We start from the raw sequence: 17110 nt of genomic DNA on the forward strand, positions 1-17110 counted from the left end.
TTAATCCAGTCTGCAGAAAATGGTTTAGGATGTTCTTATTAGAGGACCTCTTTCTTCTTCTGTGCCCTGAGCCACAAAAAAAAAAAACAACAAACAATAATTAGGTTAGTGTTATCACATCTTAATAAATGCTTTATGCTTCCTGAATTAGAGAGACGAAGGGAGATAGAAGGGATAGAGAGAGAACAAGCTGATGAAAAGGGGAGAACAAGACAGATAGAGAGGAGGAGGGAGTGATGGGGAAGCAGTGGAAGGAGAGAGTGAGGGTAAGCAGAGAGAAAGTGGGGAGGAATAACTAGGAGAAAAATAGAGGCAAGAGAATAGGGGAGAGGAGAGAAAGGTAGGGAGAAAATAGGAAAATATATGTTTGGCCACATGATTTCATATACAACCATATCTGAGTACTCTTAGGGTTTCACTCTGAATCTTAGGGCAAACAGATTATCAGGGCTACTCAGGCTACAGCTGACTTTGCTCAGTGGTGGAAAAACCTGCACTAAATGAGTTCACCATAGTAATCCCTGCTTCAACACTGCTTGAACACTGACCATTTCATCACCACCATTAGCGAGTCACAACAACATAATCATTGTTAGACTGCTAACGAGACAATCCAGCCATCTTCAAAAGCTGTGGGAGTCTATTCAGACCACCGTGCTCATGTGTGCCCAATCATGGAAGCGCTTCCCTGCCATTGATTGGCTGCTTCAAAACAGCCAATCAGGGCCACAAATCATCAGGCCTGCAGCTTCTACCTTCGGTAAGTGCTTTATTTTTTATTTATTTTTTTACTTTAACATGCATTGCTCTTTAAACTGCACTTTTAAATGGTAAATATCTGAGTCAATATGTTTGTATTTTATATTTATAACTAAGGTGTCATCCGTGTATCACCGTGCCCTACAAACAAGCAATTGACTTATAGCACACTAAATCTGGGTAATCTAGTGTACTAAGAAGAGTCCTAAATTATATAATAATGATACTCACCTCCTCCCTAGATTTGTTTTGGCGGCATACCAACACAATGAATATTATGCCAGCTAAAATTCCTAATGCCATGATCATGAAGGGGATGTTGGATACCACTCTGGCGTTTAAAAGAATCATATTGAGTTTTTCGGCAGATTTATCATCGATGAGGACACTCTGTAGAGATGGAAACAAGAAACAGAAACATATCGGCGTTAGCTAAGTGGACGTGATAGATTTGGGACTACCACACAACAAGGAACTAATTACTAATTACCCGCACCCACCGCAAGTAATAGACTTGTGCATTCCGATCTGTACGAACTTCAATTTAAACCAATATTGCCTAATTTGTGCATTCATGCAAATATCTGTTCCCCAATGAAAAAAATTAGTAACATTATAGCATTGTTCGTTGATTTGCCTATTTTGGTGCCTCCCTCTTCCCAACCTTAATTTAATCACTCAGATTTTGACACATATTTTCTTGGATGTTATCCAACAGTCAATTACTGCTTGTTACATATCATGATCATATCATATCAATAAAACGTAGCAAGCGTTGGAATGCGAGTCCAAAAGGGCCAGGGCTGGAGTCGGGATATGACCTCACTCATTTATTATGCTGTAAACTGTAAAGTACTAAGTACATCAGCGGGCAGTTTGTAAAAACATGCATGCATTTGTATTTCTGTATTATAGGGTTAAAGCCCTTTTTTTAGATTATTCTTACCTCATTAAGATGCATCACAGGGAAGAACAATGTTTGTATGTTTTGTGTAACACTGTAAAAAATAATACAATTTGTTATTCTTTAAATTCTTTGTGTTGGCATACATTCCTTTTTTTATCTTTAACCCCTTAAAGGTGGAGTTTTTATTTATTTAGCTTGCAGATGAAAGCATTTTCGCTGGGCCTTTGTTTAACTCTAATTTCCATTGTTCTCATTTAACGTAACATAAATTGTTCGAGTCTTTCTTCGAAGATGCCAAAAAAAGGAAAAGAACATCTGTACGAATTGCAAAGAGACCTCTGAGGTCCCAAAAGCTTATGTAATTCTAGATCTTTTTTTTTTCCTATGCTAACCTTATATAAGAGTATCACTTTTAACTAATGACTACGACTATTTTCCTTACACATTGAACGCAAATAAACAAGAAAAGCTGGAGAACCAATGCATGGGAAGAATGATGGCCGATGACCACCTTTATGCATCTCCATGCAAATAAAAAAGGATGAAATACTAGATGGCACCCAACTATTCTATGCATTAAAGTGTACGTCGTGGCTGGAGTGTACCTTTAAGAGTTAAACAAAATACCTTACTAGGCACGGCGAGCAAGGATGCCTACAACTGTACAACCCTTTACGCTACAGGAGAGTCTTCAGAAAAACAGAAAAGCTTTGCCTGTTCCCCGATGAGCTAGTCTCAGACACACTTGCAGTTTGGGTACAAAAATAACTATGATTTTTCTACAGTTCACATAAAGTGCCGTGATCTGAGGCGGAAATCTGTGCTGTCCAGGGTCTCAGAGCTATGGAACGCAAAGTACACAACTAGCACAACATAGGTTACTGGTCAGCTGATTGCTTTATGTTACGTGTATTTGCCATACTTACCGATATCCTTCAATCTGTCGAACATAGGCATTGACTTGAATTCTCTTAGCTGCTTGAATTAAAATTCCAGTGAGCTAAACATAAAACGAGACAATTACAATCTGAACCATTTACCGCAAAGTCAAAATACCATATCAATCAAGATACTTTTAATAATGGTTGATACAATTTGTACTCAGTTTTATCATCTGAGATTCCTTGGTATAATATTTTTCTCTTTGAGGTGCTGTATGAGGTGCTGTATATAAGTTAGCACTGGCTAAATCCTGGTTTTCTCTCTTTTTGTTCCAATAAGATTCCCCTGGAGGCTGCCATTGTTGTCAGTATTGTGATTTTTTGTGACTTCTCATGCTCAAACAACACACTGAGCAGATTCTTCATGACAAATCCAGTGAAGTCCTTTCCTCCACTGACCTTTATTATTCAGAGTGTCAGAGTGGGTGATTCAGTCTGAGTCATTCCATTGCTTATCACACGGTAGCATGATGAGAAGTCAGTGTATTGGTCTAGTAGATTGGGCTCAAATAATATAGCTAGAACTCATAAAATCGAGTGATCTGCAGCTTCCTGAAACCCTGATATCACGCACTTACCTGATGAGGCATTTTGAGTGCTGCTGTATTTTATTGACCCAACGGCAGTCAATGGTAAGAGTTTTGTTTTTGTTTTCAGGTTGACTATAGTCAGTAGCGTACCTAGCGGGGAGTGGGGGCGCTCCGCCCCGGGTGTCTCTCATCAGGGGGGTGCCACGGGCTAGGGTGACCACATTTCCCTGATTGCCCGGATCCCCGGCAGCCTCGTCATTTATTTATTTTTTTTTATGCGGAGTAGAGAGAGAGTCTCCTTCGCGAGGCTTCTAACTCCGTCGCGGTGCCGGCATGTCATGCTGAGCGCCAAAATATGATGTCATATTTCGGCGCTCAGCAGTGAGGCAGCGCAGCGGCAGAGCAGGAAGCAGCGGCAGAGCAGGAAGACTGAGGCGTCGTGCTCCCACCGCAATGGTAAGTTCAAAACCTTTAACTACAAAGGGGGAGCGGGGTAGATAGTGAGAAGGGAGGGGGGTAGATAGTGAGAAGGGAGGGGGAGGGGGTAGATAGTGTGAAGGGAGGGGGGTAGATAGTGTGAAGGGAGGGGGGTAGATCGTGAGAAGGGAGGGGGGTAGATAGTGAGAAGGGAGGGGTAGATAGTGTGAAGGGAGGGGGGTAGATGGTGTGAAGGGAGGGGGTAGATAGTGTGAAGGGAGGGGGGTAGATAGTGTGAAGGGAGGGGGGTAGATAGTGTGAAGGGAGGGGGGTAGTGTGAAGGGAGGGGGGTAGATAGTGTGAAGGGAGGGGGGTAAATAGTGGGAAGGGAGGGGGTAAATAGTGGGAAGGGAGGGGGGTAAATAGTGGGAAGGGAGGGGGGTAAATAGTGTAAAGGGAGGGCGGTAAATAGTGTAAAGGGAGGGGGGTAAATAGTGTAAAGGGAGGAGGGTAGAGAGTGTAAAGGGAGGGCGGTAAATAGTGTAAAGGGAGGGGGGTAGAGCGTGTAAAGGGAAGGGGGGGTAGATAGTGTGAAGGGAGGGGGGCTAGACAGTGTGAAGGGAGGGGGGTAGACAGTGTGAAGGGAGGGGGGTAGACAGTGTGAAGGGAGGGGGGTAAATAGTGTGAAGGGACGGGGTAAATAGTGTGAAGGGAGGGGGTAAATAGTGTGAAGGGAGGGGGTAAATAGTGTGAAGGGAGGGGGTAAATAGTGTAAAGGGAGGGGGGTAGATAGTGAGAATGAGTGAGAGAATGAATGAATGTGTGGATGAATTGTCTGAATGAGGGAGATAATTAATGAGTTTGTGGGAATGCATTAATGAATGTGTAAATTTGTGTGAATGGGTGAGAGAATAAATGATTGTGTGAATTAATTATGTGAATGAAAGTGTGAATTAGTGAGTGACTGTTAAAGTGTTTGTGTATGTGATAGCTGTATATAGATGCTTGGCACAAGCAGGGTGTTTGAGCCTTGGGGACCAAGATGACACAGGCAGGGGTTTATGGGACAAAGATGGCACAGGCCGGGCTGTTTGGGGACAAAGTTGACTCATGCTGTTTGGGGACAAAGATGGTAAATCCTATGTGTGTAATCTGGGTGCTGGTCAGGTTCTATGTGGGCAGTGTGGACACCAGGACTGGCTTTGGGTTGTGCAAACTATTATCTATGACTGTAGTTTTATCTCTTGCTATGTTTCCATACATTATTATTGTATAGATGCAAATACAGGATTTGTATGTCTGATTCTATGCCTCCAGTGCACATGTGACATGCTAACAGCAATCACACTCCTATCATGCCAAGTCAGCTAGTATATGCTGGAATCTGGGTATGTCTGGGGATGATAGGAGTGTGATTGCTGTTAACAATCATATATATATTAATATTGTTATTGATTTTTTTTTTCTATTTTGCTGTGTTACTTACTTTAAATAAAAGTGTGAGATTATTTTTATGATGGGGGGGTCATATTCGGTTTCGGACAGGTAAATGCTGCATTTTCGGTTTCAGTCCAGAAGTTTTGTTTCGGTGCATCCCCAAGCCAGACAATGAAGTGGTAGGCCTACACCACATCAATGTTTGGCTTAGTATATAGTGATAGGAGTTATGCTGCACTATTATCAATGTCTGGCTCAATGTATAGTGATAAGGATTACGCTGTACCACCGTCAATGTCTGCCTCCGTATATAGTGGTAGGTGTTATGCTGTACCACGTCAATGTCTGCCTCAGTATATAATGATAACAGTAATGCTGTACCACCTTCAATGTCTATGCCAGTATATAACAATAGAAGCTATGCAGTTTTAAAGTGTTTTGGGGGGAGGGGGCACATACAGGATCCGCCCCAAGTGCCAAATACTCTAGGTACGCCCCTGACTATAGTATTAGGGATTCATTAATTCAAATTTAGGTTTTAGCTCTGAAAAAAGAAAATTCGACCCTGCAACAGGGCTATTGGGAAGCACTCATGCTGAATCTGAAGTTGAGTGCCTGTGGCTGGAAGAGCACTGACAAACTTGTCTCCCAACCTTCTCCATCAAACGCTTCCGTGTCTCTGTCTTCTTTTAAGACAAGAAGCAGAGCTGTCGGAAAGGACTATTGAATGACCAGATCATCTTACCGGATTGATATCTAGGAAAGTTTCATGGTCCTCTTTCTTGGGATTCATACCATCTATGCTGTTAATTAGACTTTCGTCGGCCTGGTAAAAATGAGGAGATGACAGAATGATTGGGGCACCTGTCAAAAAGAAGTTAGACTGTCATTAAATGTTTCCATCTTAGACCCCTCTAATATATGCTTCTTGAAGATAAGGGACACATAATAGCCGTTGACATATAAAGATTGAAATACATAACATCTTTAAAAAAGGAAACACCAGCTTAATAAAGGTATTCTTTATGATCAAAGCTATATAATATTGTGTGTTACCACCCTGATAAATATATACACTTCTATTAAGGCATTACATACCTCCTTTGCATTTGCTGACGTTTAATAGGCCAGAGGGAAGACAGTTTCCAGCCGGCACACAGAACCCTGCATTCTCAGGGTTGACAGACACATTGGCAAATGTCTTAGAAGATGGAGCAAATCGAAACACGGGGATTTTATTCACTTTTTCAGTACGTTCATAAACTGTCTCCAAGGATCTGGAAAAGAGACCCATCCAACCATATAATATTATATAATATAAAACTAATAGCTGTATCTAACCATCGTGGATGTATTTTTTTTTGTTTTGTTTTTGTTTTACCTCTTATTCTTTTGTACATATGTTTTACATTTTTGGGAATATCTTGTTGCCACCCACATCATATTTTAAAGTAATATCGTTACCAGAGCCGGCCTTAGGTGTTCTGGCGCCCTGTGCGGACTACTTCTCTGGCGCCCCCCCATCCCAAAAAAAGAAAGGAAAAAAATCTTGTCACAAAACTTCTTCTCACTATGTATCCCCTCTCCCCCTTTATCACAATCTACCACCTCTGCCCCATTCTCACTGCCTTCCCCCCTCTGCCCCTTCTCACTGCCTTCCCCCCTCTGCCCCTTCTCACTGCCTCCCCCCATCTGCCCCTTCTCACTGCCTCCCCCCTCTGCCCCTTCTCACTGCCTTCCCCCACCCTCTGCCCCTTCTTACTGCCTTCCCCTCCCTACTTCTCATTATCCTTACTTACCTTGTTGAGTCCTGCGGTGGGAGCGGGAGGCGTCCGTCTTCCCCCTCTGCTGTGGTGCACGCTTCACAGCTGAGCGCCGGAACATGACATCATATTTTGGTGCTCAGCATGAAACGCCGGCACTGTGACAGAGTCACGGAGAGTGAGGGGCGCCGAGCGGTTGCTGAAAACTTCACGAGCGACCGTTCGGCGCCCCTGCCCGGGACTTAAATTAAAACATTGTTTTTTTTTGTTGTTTTAACTTTATTTAACATCCTCCATGTTGGCTTAAAGTGCGATGAGTGGAAAGCTTCTTATTACCTGCATAAGTCTGATGAAAATATGAAAATGCTGTCGTCTTGGCTTATCAATGGGTGGAAAGAGGTTCCATCCGTACCATTAATCATATTACACGTGTCTGATGTCCACCAGTCAAGTGATCTGGTAAAGAAGTAGAGAAATCAAACTTCAATAACATGGTATCTATTAGCACAGAGGCCGCAATAGAAAACAACATAAGCACGGCAGATACACGCAGTGTACACAGGTTATCTTGTTTGCATATGCAAACTTTATACTGTACATAGCGTTCACTATAACACACAAAGACTTGGATGTATTGGTGCACTGATAAAATACATAGTATGATGCTTACCACCACAAGTACACGCTTACCATGGCTTGATATTTTATAACAAGAAGAATTTTATACGAGATTAATCTATAACCTCTCTGTATTGAACCCTTATCTTAGAAGATGTTCTCTATTTTTTTTGCATTTTTAAGGGGGCAAGTATAGCCAAATGTCCATCTCCCCCCTCCTTCTTCTTTAATACGCACATTATCTTTATTTGTTGCCAAATTTTCCACCTGCCATTGCTTTTGTGCAATTTCTTATGAATCATTTGCATTATGATCCACGGTATACAGTATAGACACCATTTGTTTCTTGGATAGGTATATGTTTGATACAAAGAAAAAATAATTACTTTTGTCCTTTCCATTCTGCTATCTGGCTAAATTCCATATAGTCAGTTGATCCAGTGAGAAATACATATTCACCATCATCTGTTGTGTTCATCTGAAAAACACGTACAAAAACATACAACTATGCAATAATGAATTTATATTATGCATGAAGATGTTTTTTCTAGTATGCTTAGGTTTGTTTATAAATTTAAATGAAAACATTTGCAATCCTGAAAGACTATTTACATATATATATATATATATATATATATATATATATATATATACACACACACACATACATACACACACTATACCACTATACCACTATACACACTATACCGTAAAAGGTATCCCGAGAACTTGCATCAACATTCTGAAACACTTTTTAATTAGAATGTGTAGATATTGCCATCTTACCTCATAGAACAGGCCAAAATCGGGACTAATGCTATGATTGAACACATGAACTTTCGAAAGAAGAGGATCTCTGTAGCCCCACAACAACTCGTGTACGGAACGGGTGACAAACATTCCTTCATTGTAGGTTTTTAGTACTCCTTCAACAACCGGCTTTAAGACTTTATTGTCTTTGGTCATTTCTAGTATCGTCTGATGTTAAGCCAGTTTGAATAATGGAAATGGAAGAATAAAAAAAACATAAGAGAAAGCGATGTTAATTATATAGAAAAATCTCTTACTTCGAATTTTTTAATTCAGTGAACACAATACCTTATGGAAAGAGACTACAATAACATAAACATTTTGTACATAAAGATATACGGAAACTGTATAAAAACATACCTTTGTCTTGACTTAGACATATTAGCTTTTTTGTTTTATTACCCTTTAGCTACCTATTCCTAACCTACCATCCACTTTAATATGCCACAGACAAGTACCAACGGACATTGGTCATTTGGATAATCCAGGGAAGGGTTACTGTACGGTAGTAGAAAACTATTGAGTATTTTCTCTGGTACACATTGTTTTAAAAAAGCTTTTATGTTTTTGCTAAAAAATATAAAAAAAAAGAAAATAAAAAATGATCTGATAAAGTGATCTACAGCTACTTAAAAGTGAGACAGTCTTTAAAGAATACTCATGTTTCAGAAGATACAGCTTTGATGGGATTTGACTAACAAAATGGGCAGACTAGATGGGCCAAATTGGTCCTTATCTTCTGTCAAATTCTAAAAGTTTAAAAAATTCAAAAGTTTCTATGTTTAATAGGACTGTCTTGATCCTGATGAGGTACACTTTTTAAAACAATGGTGGGAGAAGAAGAACAGTAAACACTGCTACCTCAGACCATCCTAAAGAGACATGTGTATTGTTTTTGGGTGGCTCTAAAACAGGAGCTTTTGAAGGCACAATATCACTAAAAGAATGAAGTATTGAAATGTACTTCCTTGTTTATTTGGTTTTACAAAGTTAAATTTTTATGTATTCACACAAATTATATTTTATGCACATATGTACACTTTGGGATATTTAGGGTAATCGCAAAGAAGGCTAGGTACTCCCCATGGTGCTGTAGGGACTCCAGTTCCAATGCTACTTGTCCATTGCTAGACACAATGCTTCATATAGAGTAAAAAGGTGCAACACATCAATGCACCTTAAAAAACATCAGGAATGCATGTACCCATAGTTTTAAAAGGTAGAATGGCCACTAATCACACTTACCACAACCGGAATATTCACTGTTCTGATCAAGTCTTCATGAGGATCTGACACAGATTTATCAGGCTCAAACACATAGGTTTTTGGAGTAGTTGCAGATACAGCGGTGCCATTATCAAGAAATGAAACATTTTCTCTAGGTCGATATTCCCTAATAAAAAAATGACAAAATAAATGAGTGCATGTCAGATATCTATATCTTATGTTATCAGAATAGAACGTCTTGAGTATACTCTTGAACCAAATTTTATTAGATTCTCAAGTACCTGCAGGTTTTCAAGATGTTCTTGAATAAACTCTAAGGGCTCTCAAAAGAAACGTCAGGAACCCAACACTTCCGGGAAGGGGTAATCAGATGTGGCCTATTCATTAAAGATGGAGTTGGCAAGCAATGAATTAAACTACACACAAACATACCCCATGTTCTAAAAACATTGGGTCCGCATACTGTGCTGAGCACAGTGTAAGCTGTATTACTATGCAACTGGAGGACATAGAGAAGTCTACAGTAGAGGAACCTAGAATACAATTATATTCTCCAAGTATTAAGTACTATCGGTAACACCAGTGCGTCTATCTTATTGATAGGCCTCAGAACACATTTTTTTAAATTATATAATTATGTAAAATAATCATAATGTAGGTAAAAATGACTAATGTCCACAGGTATGGCAGCTTTTTTAGAGCACCTATGTTCTATGGCTCCCATCACCATTCTAGCTAACATTAAAATGAGTAGTCCACAAAACCTCAGCTCTTTTTTACATTAAGAAAACCGAAACATGTATTTATATAAGTGCATTTGGCGGGATGTGTTTACTTTTTTAATTATTTTATGGGGTTTACAGCAGGAGGAGGACATCACAATGATTGATCCTTGCATGTTAGCAGGGACCAGACATTTCACTCAACAATTCATTCAGAATTGTCATCCATCTGAAACATTTCTTTTTTATTTTTTGTCTTTTTCAGTTTTAAATGCAATTATAAAAAAAACCACAAGTGCCCAGTGAAACCTCCAAAATCTGTGTTTAAATGAATGTGTCATCTTATTGAAAATGCCAGTATTTTGATTAACCCCTTAAGGACAATGGGCAGTCCCTAATCCCATTGAAAACAATGCATTTTGTCATTAAGGGGTTAAAATACATAGCCTGGTTCTACGGTAAGGCTGGCCGCATAACCTTACCTGTAAGTATACGGGCCGATTTCCTGTACAATTGGTTTCTCCCCGGACAGTATCTCCAGTGGGTTAGTGACGTTAAAAAAGTAGAATTGCATGTAAATTGGAGGTGGTGGGTTTATCCAGTCCTCATAGACTTCAGTTCCATTCTTTAGTACTGTGGCCTAAAAGAAAACGTTCATATGAAATACTGCGTGAAGTGAACATGACCAGTAAACTATATAATTGCCAGTAAAATTCTGCATGTTTATATATATATATATATATATATATATATTTTATTTTATTTATTTTCTTCCTTTTGTATCTTTTATTCATATACCACTAAAATTGTAAAACTAGACTAAATGGATTATGCTAAATTTAATACTTTTATGACTAAATGCCACAAGAACCATTATTTCTGTTTATTGCTCAACGCCTTAAGAGAAAACAATGATTTAATTATGTCCAATTTTGTCTCGCTCACGTGAAATAAAAGCAGTCACTGATAGATTACTCCCACATCAACTTCAGTAAAAACACAAGTATGTATGAGCAAAGAGCGTTTTAAAGTTTTAGATCATTAAACTATAAAAGTGGAAGCCTTCCCCCAAAAACAAACAACCCTCCCTATAATAATCTTAAGGAGTCACTAACGCAACACACAAGAAACCCAAAGGGCAGTTCACAGCCAACTGATTCAGAATACTTATGGGTGTCATGCCTGTTTGCTCTGCATTTTTACAAGATACGATATAGAGAACTATGCACCTGCTAGTTGGGAAGATCATCAGTTTACATTTAAAGAGCTTTGCTATATAACCTATTTCTCAGACACTCCCGCACCCATTAAAACTGTCACAAGAATTCTCTGAACCGCAGACACAAAAGGACAATAAAGTGAAAAATCGTATATTAGGTACATATTACACCTAAATCTTTGTTGAAATCATCGCATTGTTCCCATGACCTCATAGTTCCATAACTACCGGTATTTTATTATAAAGGTATGTATATTAATGTGCATGAAAAATTTATCATACTATTCGAGCTCAAATTGTTCAAGGGATGCGAAAGACTTGTTGAAACTATATCAATCAATAGGATCAAAAAAGCAACTGTCCAGACTATACACCACTTCTGCTTTATTTATATGAATTAATGAAGAAAAGCCTTATTATTTTATTACACCAAATGCAGTGATAGTAATTGTTTGCAATAGAATGGCTCAGTCTTATTCACAAAGACAGACCTATGACTCATTAAAGTCTATTAAGGAAAGGACTTTGCATTGGCATAAACTGCCAGCTCAGTGCGGCGGTAGAGAAGAGAACGCCAGCCAAAATATCACATGACAGTCTCCATGTATGCAGATAGAGAAGTTCATTAAGTCAACATGAAATAAAACTAAGCTGTGTTTGAGGCTAAACTCCATTACTGTATGCAGCCCTTCTGAATTCGAAGCTCTGTCCCATTTAATCACGTCCATTTTTTTTGTCAGGAACATTTAATTGTCATGTGACATAAAACCAGGAGCTTCTAGGTTGTTGCCATAGCAAAAGAAACAGCTTCTTAAAATTCCCTGTGCCGTTTTTATGTTGTAAAACGCTATGGTCTGTTTGCTGTACACTGTTAAATGAACGCTTTGTATGGAATACTGAACGACAATACTGAATATTTGTTAGTAGAGTTGGTGTAACATTATTCTTTTCCAAGATTAGGGAGGGAAAAAAAAGAAACCTGATTTCAAGCAGCGTATGGCTGTCAGTTTGTTTCAGAATATTGGACTGCCCAGTTCAAAACTAGAACCTACTTAGATATAGGTTATGGGCTGTTACTCATAGATTTCTATATCCTTTGATGTAACGCAGATTATTCAAATGAATCAACCCTTATACTGCTAAAGGAATGATTTTCATCAGTTTCCTGATCTGTATAAGTTTCTGTGTCAGCTTATGTCTGGCTACGTCCTTTCACCCCATTCCAGCAAACTTGATACTGCAATTTCCTCAACCAACTCTGCCATCTGTCTTCTTCCTGAAAATAATGGTTTAGTACCCTTCTTCTCTATTTCCTTCTGCCTCTGCCAATCCTCAGCCATAAGCGGAGATCAAAACAAGACGTAGGGAACTTTGAGCCCCCGCCATAATACAAACATGCCACCCAACATGTAAAAGCTTTGAAGAAGCCAAAGCCTGAGCAATCAAGTTATGGTTTACAACCTTAGTAAAAACCTTAGTAAAGTAAAATAAATATAGTCAGCTGCTACATCAAATGCTTCCCTCATAGGCTTCTACGAAACTAATTGCTTTTATAGGTTTATATTAATGTAGGTAAAACATAGCAAAATAAAAATGTGACCCAGAAAACCTTTATTGATAGGGAGACCATCTAACAGTCCTCAGTTTTCCTTAAATGTGAATCTTCCCAGAAAGTTGTATAGGTTGGTAAGTGTTTTCTTCCAGAAGAATGGAACGTAGGATATGCTGATGTACATGAACAAAAAAAAAATGGGGAAGAAGTAAAATTAGAGCCACTTCTTTTTGACCAGACTTCGAGCCAGTCTTAGGGGAAGCTCTTCTACATATGAGAAGATGTTGCAGGTCACTTAGGCCTTGACTCACATTTTCGCAAATCTCTCGGTAGTTTCACTTCTCCATGGCCATTATTCACATGTGAAAAAAATGGTACCATTTTCTGGAGGGCTGATTTTGGGAGTTTATAGTATGTACAAAAAAATCCCCCTTACACGGTTATCTCTCTGGTGAATTTAAGGCACATGTAAATAAAAACTGTATTACAAGCAGGCCTGGACTGACCATCTGGCACATGCCAGCGACTAGATATGCCTGGCTTCATGCTATGTTAGCACACAGCTGCGCATATCCAGATGCGCTTCTGTTATCAGGTGGCCACTTGAAATGTCAATGTTGCCCTGTTATCGCCAGTCTGGCCCCGATTACAAGCATCCTTCCTGGTACTGTCCAATGTCCATATTCCCTCCCTCCAATGCCAACATTCCCTCATCAGTTTCCCTTAATGTTAATGGTGCATATTTTTCCCCGTCCCCTCACGCTCGTTGCCTTGGTGTCACCCTTGACTCTGACCTCTCAGTCACCACCTACACTCAGTCTGTCTCAAAAGCAGTGCCCTCTCCATCTCAACAACATTGCCCTGGTTGCCCCTTCCTTACACAAGATGCCACTAAGGCTCTTGTCCATACCCTCATTATCTTCCGCCTTGACTATTGTAACTCTGTCTTGGCTGGTCTCCACAATGAACACTGTTGCCAGACTTACCTTCCTCCCCCATTGCTTTACTAACACATCTCCCCTCTGCCAGCCTCTTCAATAATTTTACTTTCAAAGCCCTTCATAGAGGTTCCCCTACTCACATCTCCTTGCTCATCTCTAAATACACTCCTAACGGTATCTCCGCTCATCCAATGATCTCCTTCTGTCCTCTCCTCTGATTTCTAGCTTCTCAAGGGCTGTCCCTATCCTCTGGAATGCCCTCCCTTGGCATACCTGTCTTTCCCCGTTCATTCGTTCAAAAAATCCCTCAGGACCCACTTCTTTAAGGACGCCTACAACCTTACACGTTAACGCCTATCCTAGCCCCTTTCCTACAATACTTATACTAGCATGGCCGGTCCATCCTTAACAGTAGTACTTTTACTTCTTGTATAAAACACCCTAACTCCCTCTAGATTGTAAGCTCCTTTGAGCAGAGCGCTCCTCACCTGTTGTTTCTGTAAGTCAAATTGATATGTTATATACTACATGTTATGTCCGGTCTACCCACTGTACAGTGCTATATAAAAATAATAAGAAGAATATCGTCCAAACCCTTGCCAGAAATAATTCTTTAACCATGTAAAATGCTATCTGGCAGGGATATGTTGTTGCTCTAAAAACTGAAAAACTAAACTTTCAAAGTTTCTGTATATATAGAAAGATAGATCAAGGCTTATGTGCTTAAATATATATAAATATTTTGTATAACTGCAACCGCACCTGTAAAATATAGATGGATACTTATTAACAAATATAGATTTTACCTTGTTATAGAAGTAATATAACGTGAAAAGGGTATGCGTCATGATACAATACATAAAACACATACATATAGATCACACACAACCTGCAATGTATACAAAGATACTTTTCTTTCCTATACTAGGTACAATGCTGCTACCATAAAAGCTTCTCGGATTCACTCATTATAGTGATTTTCCATAGGTCCATGTAAGTAAAGAGTCGTATATCCCCATCTATTTGTGTAGCTTTTGCATATTATGCACACACGGTACGCAGACACATCATCTCACCTGTTTCACCCTTCGCTCTACAGTATCCATGAAGGTGTGAGATATCAGCAGGGCTATGCTGACTATGAGTAGTAGAAGGGACAAGGTGCCAGCCGTATATATGACCCACCTCGCCATGCTGCTGGCACACCCAGGAGATCGCAGCCTGCAGCCAGACAATGGACACAGTCACCCAGATGAGCAGATCCAGCCCAGTGACAGGCTGTGTGATCCAAAACAAAGATCCACACCCTACTGTACAAGCTGACACAGGCAGATCACAAGCACCACCCTGCTACTTCTTCATGCACAGCTTCTCTGGAGACCAAATGATCTCTAATGTATCCCTAATAAAGTGCTGTGCCTTCCCTCTGCTGTGCCCCCTCCCTACAATGCTGGGGGTTGCTGCCAGGAGGCAGTACACAAGCGATCCTTTTAGCACAGTGTGTGCAGGCTGAAGGGCACATCCACCAGAGTCCACGTTCCGCCCTCCCCCCCTTTCTTATTGCGCAATCACTAAATTGCAGCCTTCGTTTCGATTCTGCCTGGGAGCCACTGGCCCTGTTTTGTTTAGCTCTCCATGCACGTCGCAGGGCAGTGACGATTGCACGTGTGACTCGAGACCAAGTCAGATTGGGCTCCCATCGTCGAGCAGTTGGCACCGATCCAACTACGCAATTACCACTGTTTGTATATAAAACACAACAGAGGAAAAGTTACAGTGCTGCAAAAACATGTTTTTATTGGTAAAAAGCCAAGTGCCTCCTTCACACAGGGGTGTTTGGGAACTATATATGCTGCATAGAGGCAATAACAACTATAGCTCTCCTAAAGAAGGCAGTGTGTTGATGCTACAATCTGGTGCTTTGGGGTCTACACTGGAGGTGCAGATCCCTTACTAGAAGCCAGACACCCTGTCCCAGGAAACTGTTTTACTCCCTGTAAGCAAATGGACAAGCAGAATGTGGTGGGTTTCCAGAATGTATCTGACATACTCTCCCCAGTGTCCAAGTCTTGGATAAAAGTAGTGAGCCCCCATTTATATGATACTATGATCAGCATTTAGAATCCCCCTCTATCTACCCTCAACTCTCCTGATTTCTGGACCAGGTAAAATGCTTTTTATGTATAAAGAGAAACTTTGGTACCTAACCCCAGTGTTGTTGGGTTTTTCCGTCACATTAAAGAAAAATAACATTAATATATATATATATTGATGTCATTGATCTAATATTAAATAATTAAAATATGTTCCTTGTATTTGATGTTATATATAATGAAGTCATTAAAATATGTAATGCACACCTTTGATGTCAGATAATGAAGTCATTAAAATATGACAATGCTTGCATTTAAGGCTATCAATGTTATAATTAAATAATTAAAATATGTAAACCTTGCATTTGATGTCATTGATATATTATTAAAGGATAGCAACCTGTGAAATAAGTTGCTTGGGACATATTTTTTTTCTTCTTATTGCTTTACATTTTATTTATTTATTTATAGTGAGATAGAATGAAAAATAATAATATAAAATTGACAATAACATTGACACACATTAGGAAGATGAGGGTCCTGCATCTGTTGCAGGAGTCAATAACTCCATATTGTAATTTACGGCATGTTGGTCCACTCATATTTTAGCATAATAGTTGGACTATTTTCTTCCCCACTCATGAAAGGAAAGGATATTCTGCTTTACTTAAGTAAATGAAAACAGTAGGCCTAGATAATACAAGAGGCAATGTTTGCATGCAAAAAGCGGACACATCCATGTGCCAGAATATATATATATATATATATATATATATATATATATATATATAGCATCAAAAAGTGCTCTCTCTGCTCATCAGAGTTTGTAGGGTGCATACAAGTCAACATTTCAAATAATCAAAGATCTCATGGGAGGCATTGATTTGGAGGTTATATGATACACTTGTGCACTTTACCAATGCTCTGCTCCAAGAACTACAGACCCCAAGGAGAAAAAGTGGTTCAAGGGGATATTAATGTCACTTGATCCCTCCCAACATTCCAAATGGCTCATAAGTGATTCTTCTGTTTTAAGGTTAGTGGAGTGTTAGTGTGACTTTGTGACCTACTGTCCATTATGGAATCTAGTAAGGAGCTCAGGAGACTAATGTATGCCATTGAATTCGATTTATACCCACTACAATGAATTGTAGCGCTGTACAAAACTACGATA

At 39.6% G+C, this 17110-nt stretch overlaps 1 protein-coding gene across 1 annotated transcript; it reads right to left on the reverse strand.

The window, feature by feature from the left end:
• Positions 1 to 15370, reverse strand: SCARB2 (scavenger receptor class B member 2). The gene is made up of 12 exons (XM_053461664.1): positions 14920 to 15370; positions 10614 to 10771; positions 9428 to 9575; positions 8159 to 8350; positions 7759 to 7850; positions 7091 to 7210; positions 6090 to 6268; positions 5737 to 5855; positions 2593 to 2666; positions 1706 to 1757; positions 991 to 1149; positions 1 to 66 (listed from the first exon to the last, which is right to left on the reverse strand). The coding sequence occupies exons 1-12, from the start codon at positions 15034 to 15036 to the stop codon at positions 25 to 27; spliced, it is 1452 nt and encodes a 483-aa protein (XP_053317639.1). The 5' UTR covers positions 15037 to 15370; the 3' UTR covers positions 1 to 24.
• Between the last annotated feature and the right edge of the window lie 1740 nt (positions 15371 to 17110).

The sequence above is a fragment of the Spea bombifrons genome, chromosome 1 (genome assembly GCF_027358695.1).
Source record: "Spea bombifrons isolate aSpeBom1 chromosome 1, aSpeBom1.2.pri, whole genome shotgun sequence".
Classification (NCBI taxonomy): domain Eukaryota; kingdom Metazoa; phylum Chordata; class Amphibia; order Anura; family Pelobatidae; genus Spea; species Spea bombifrons.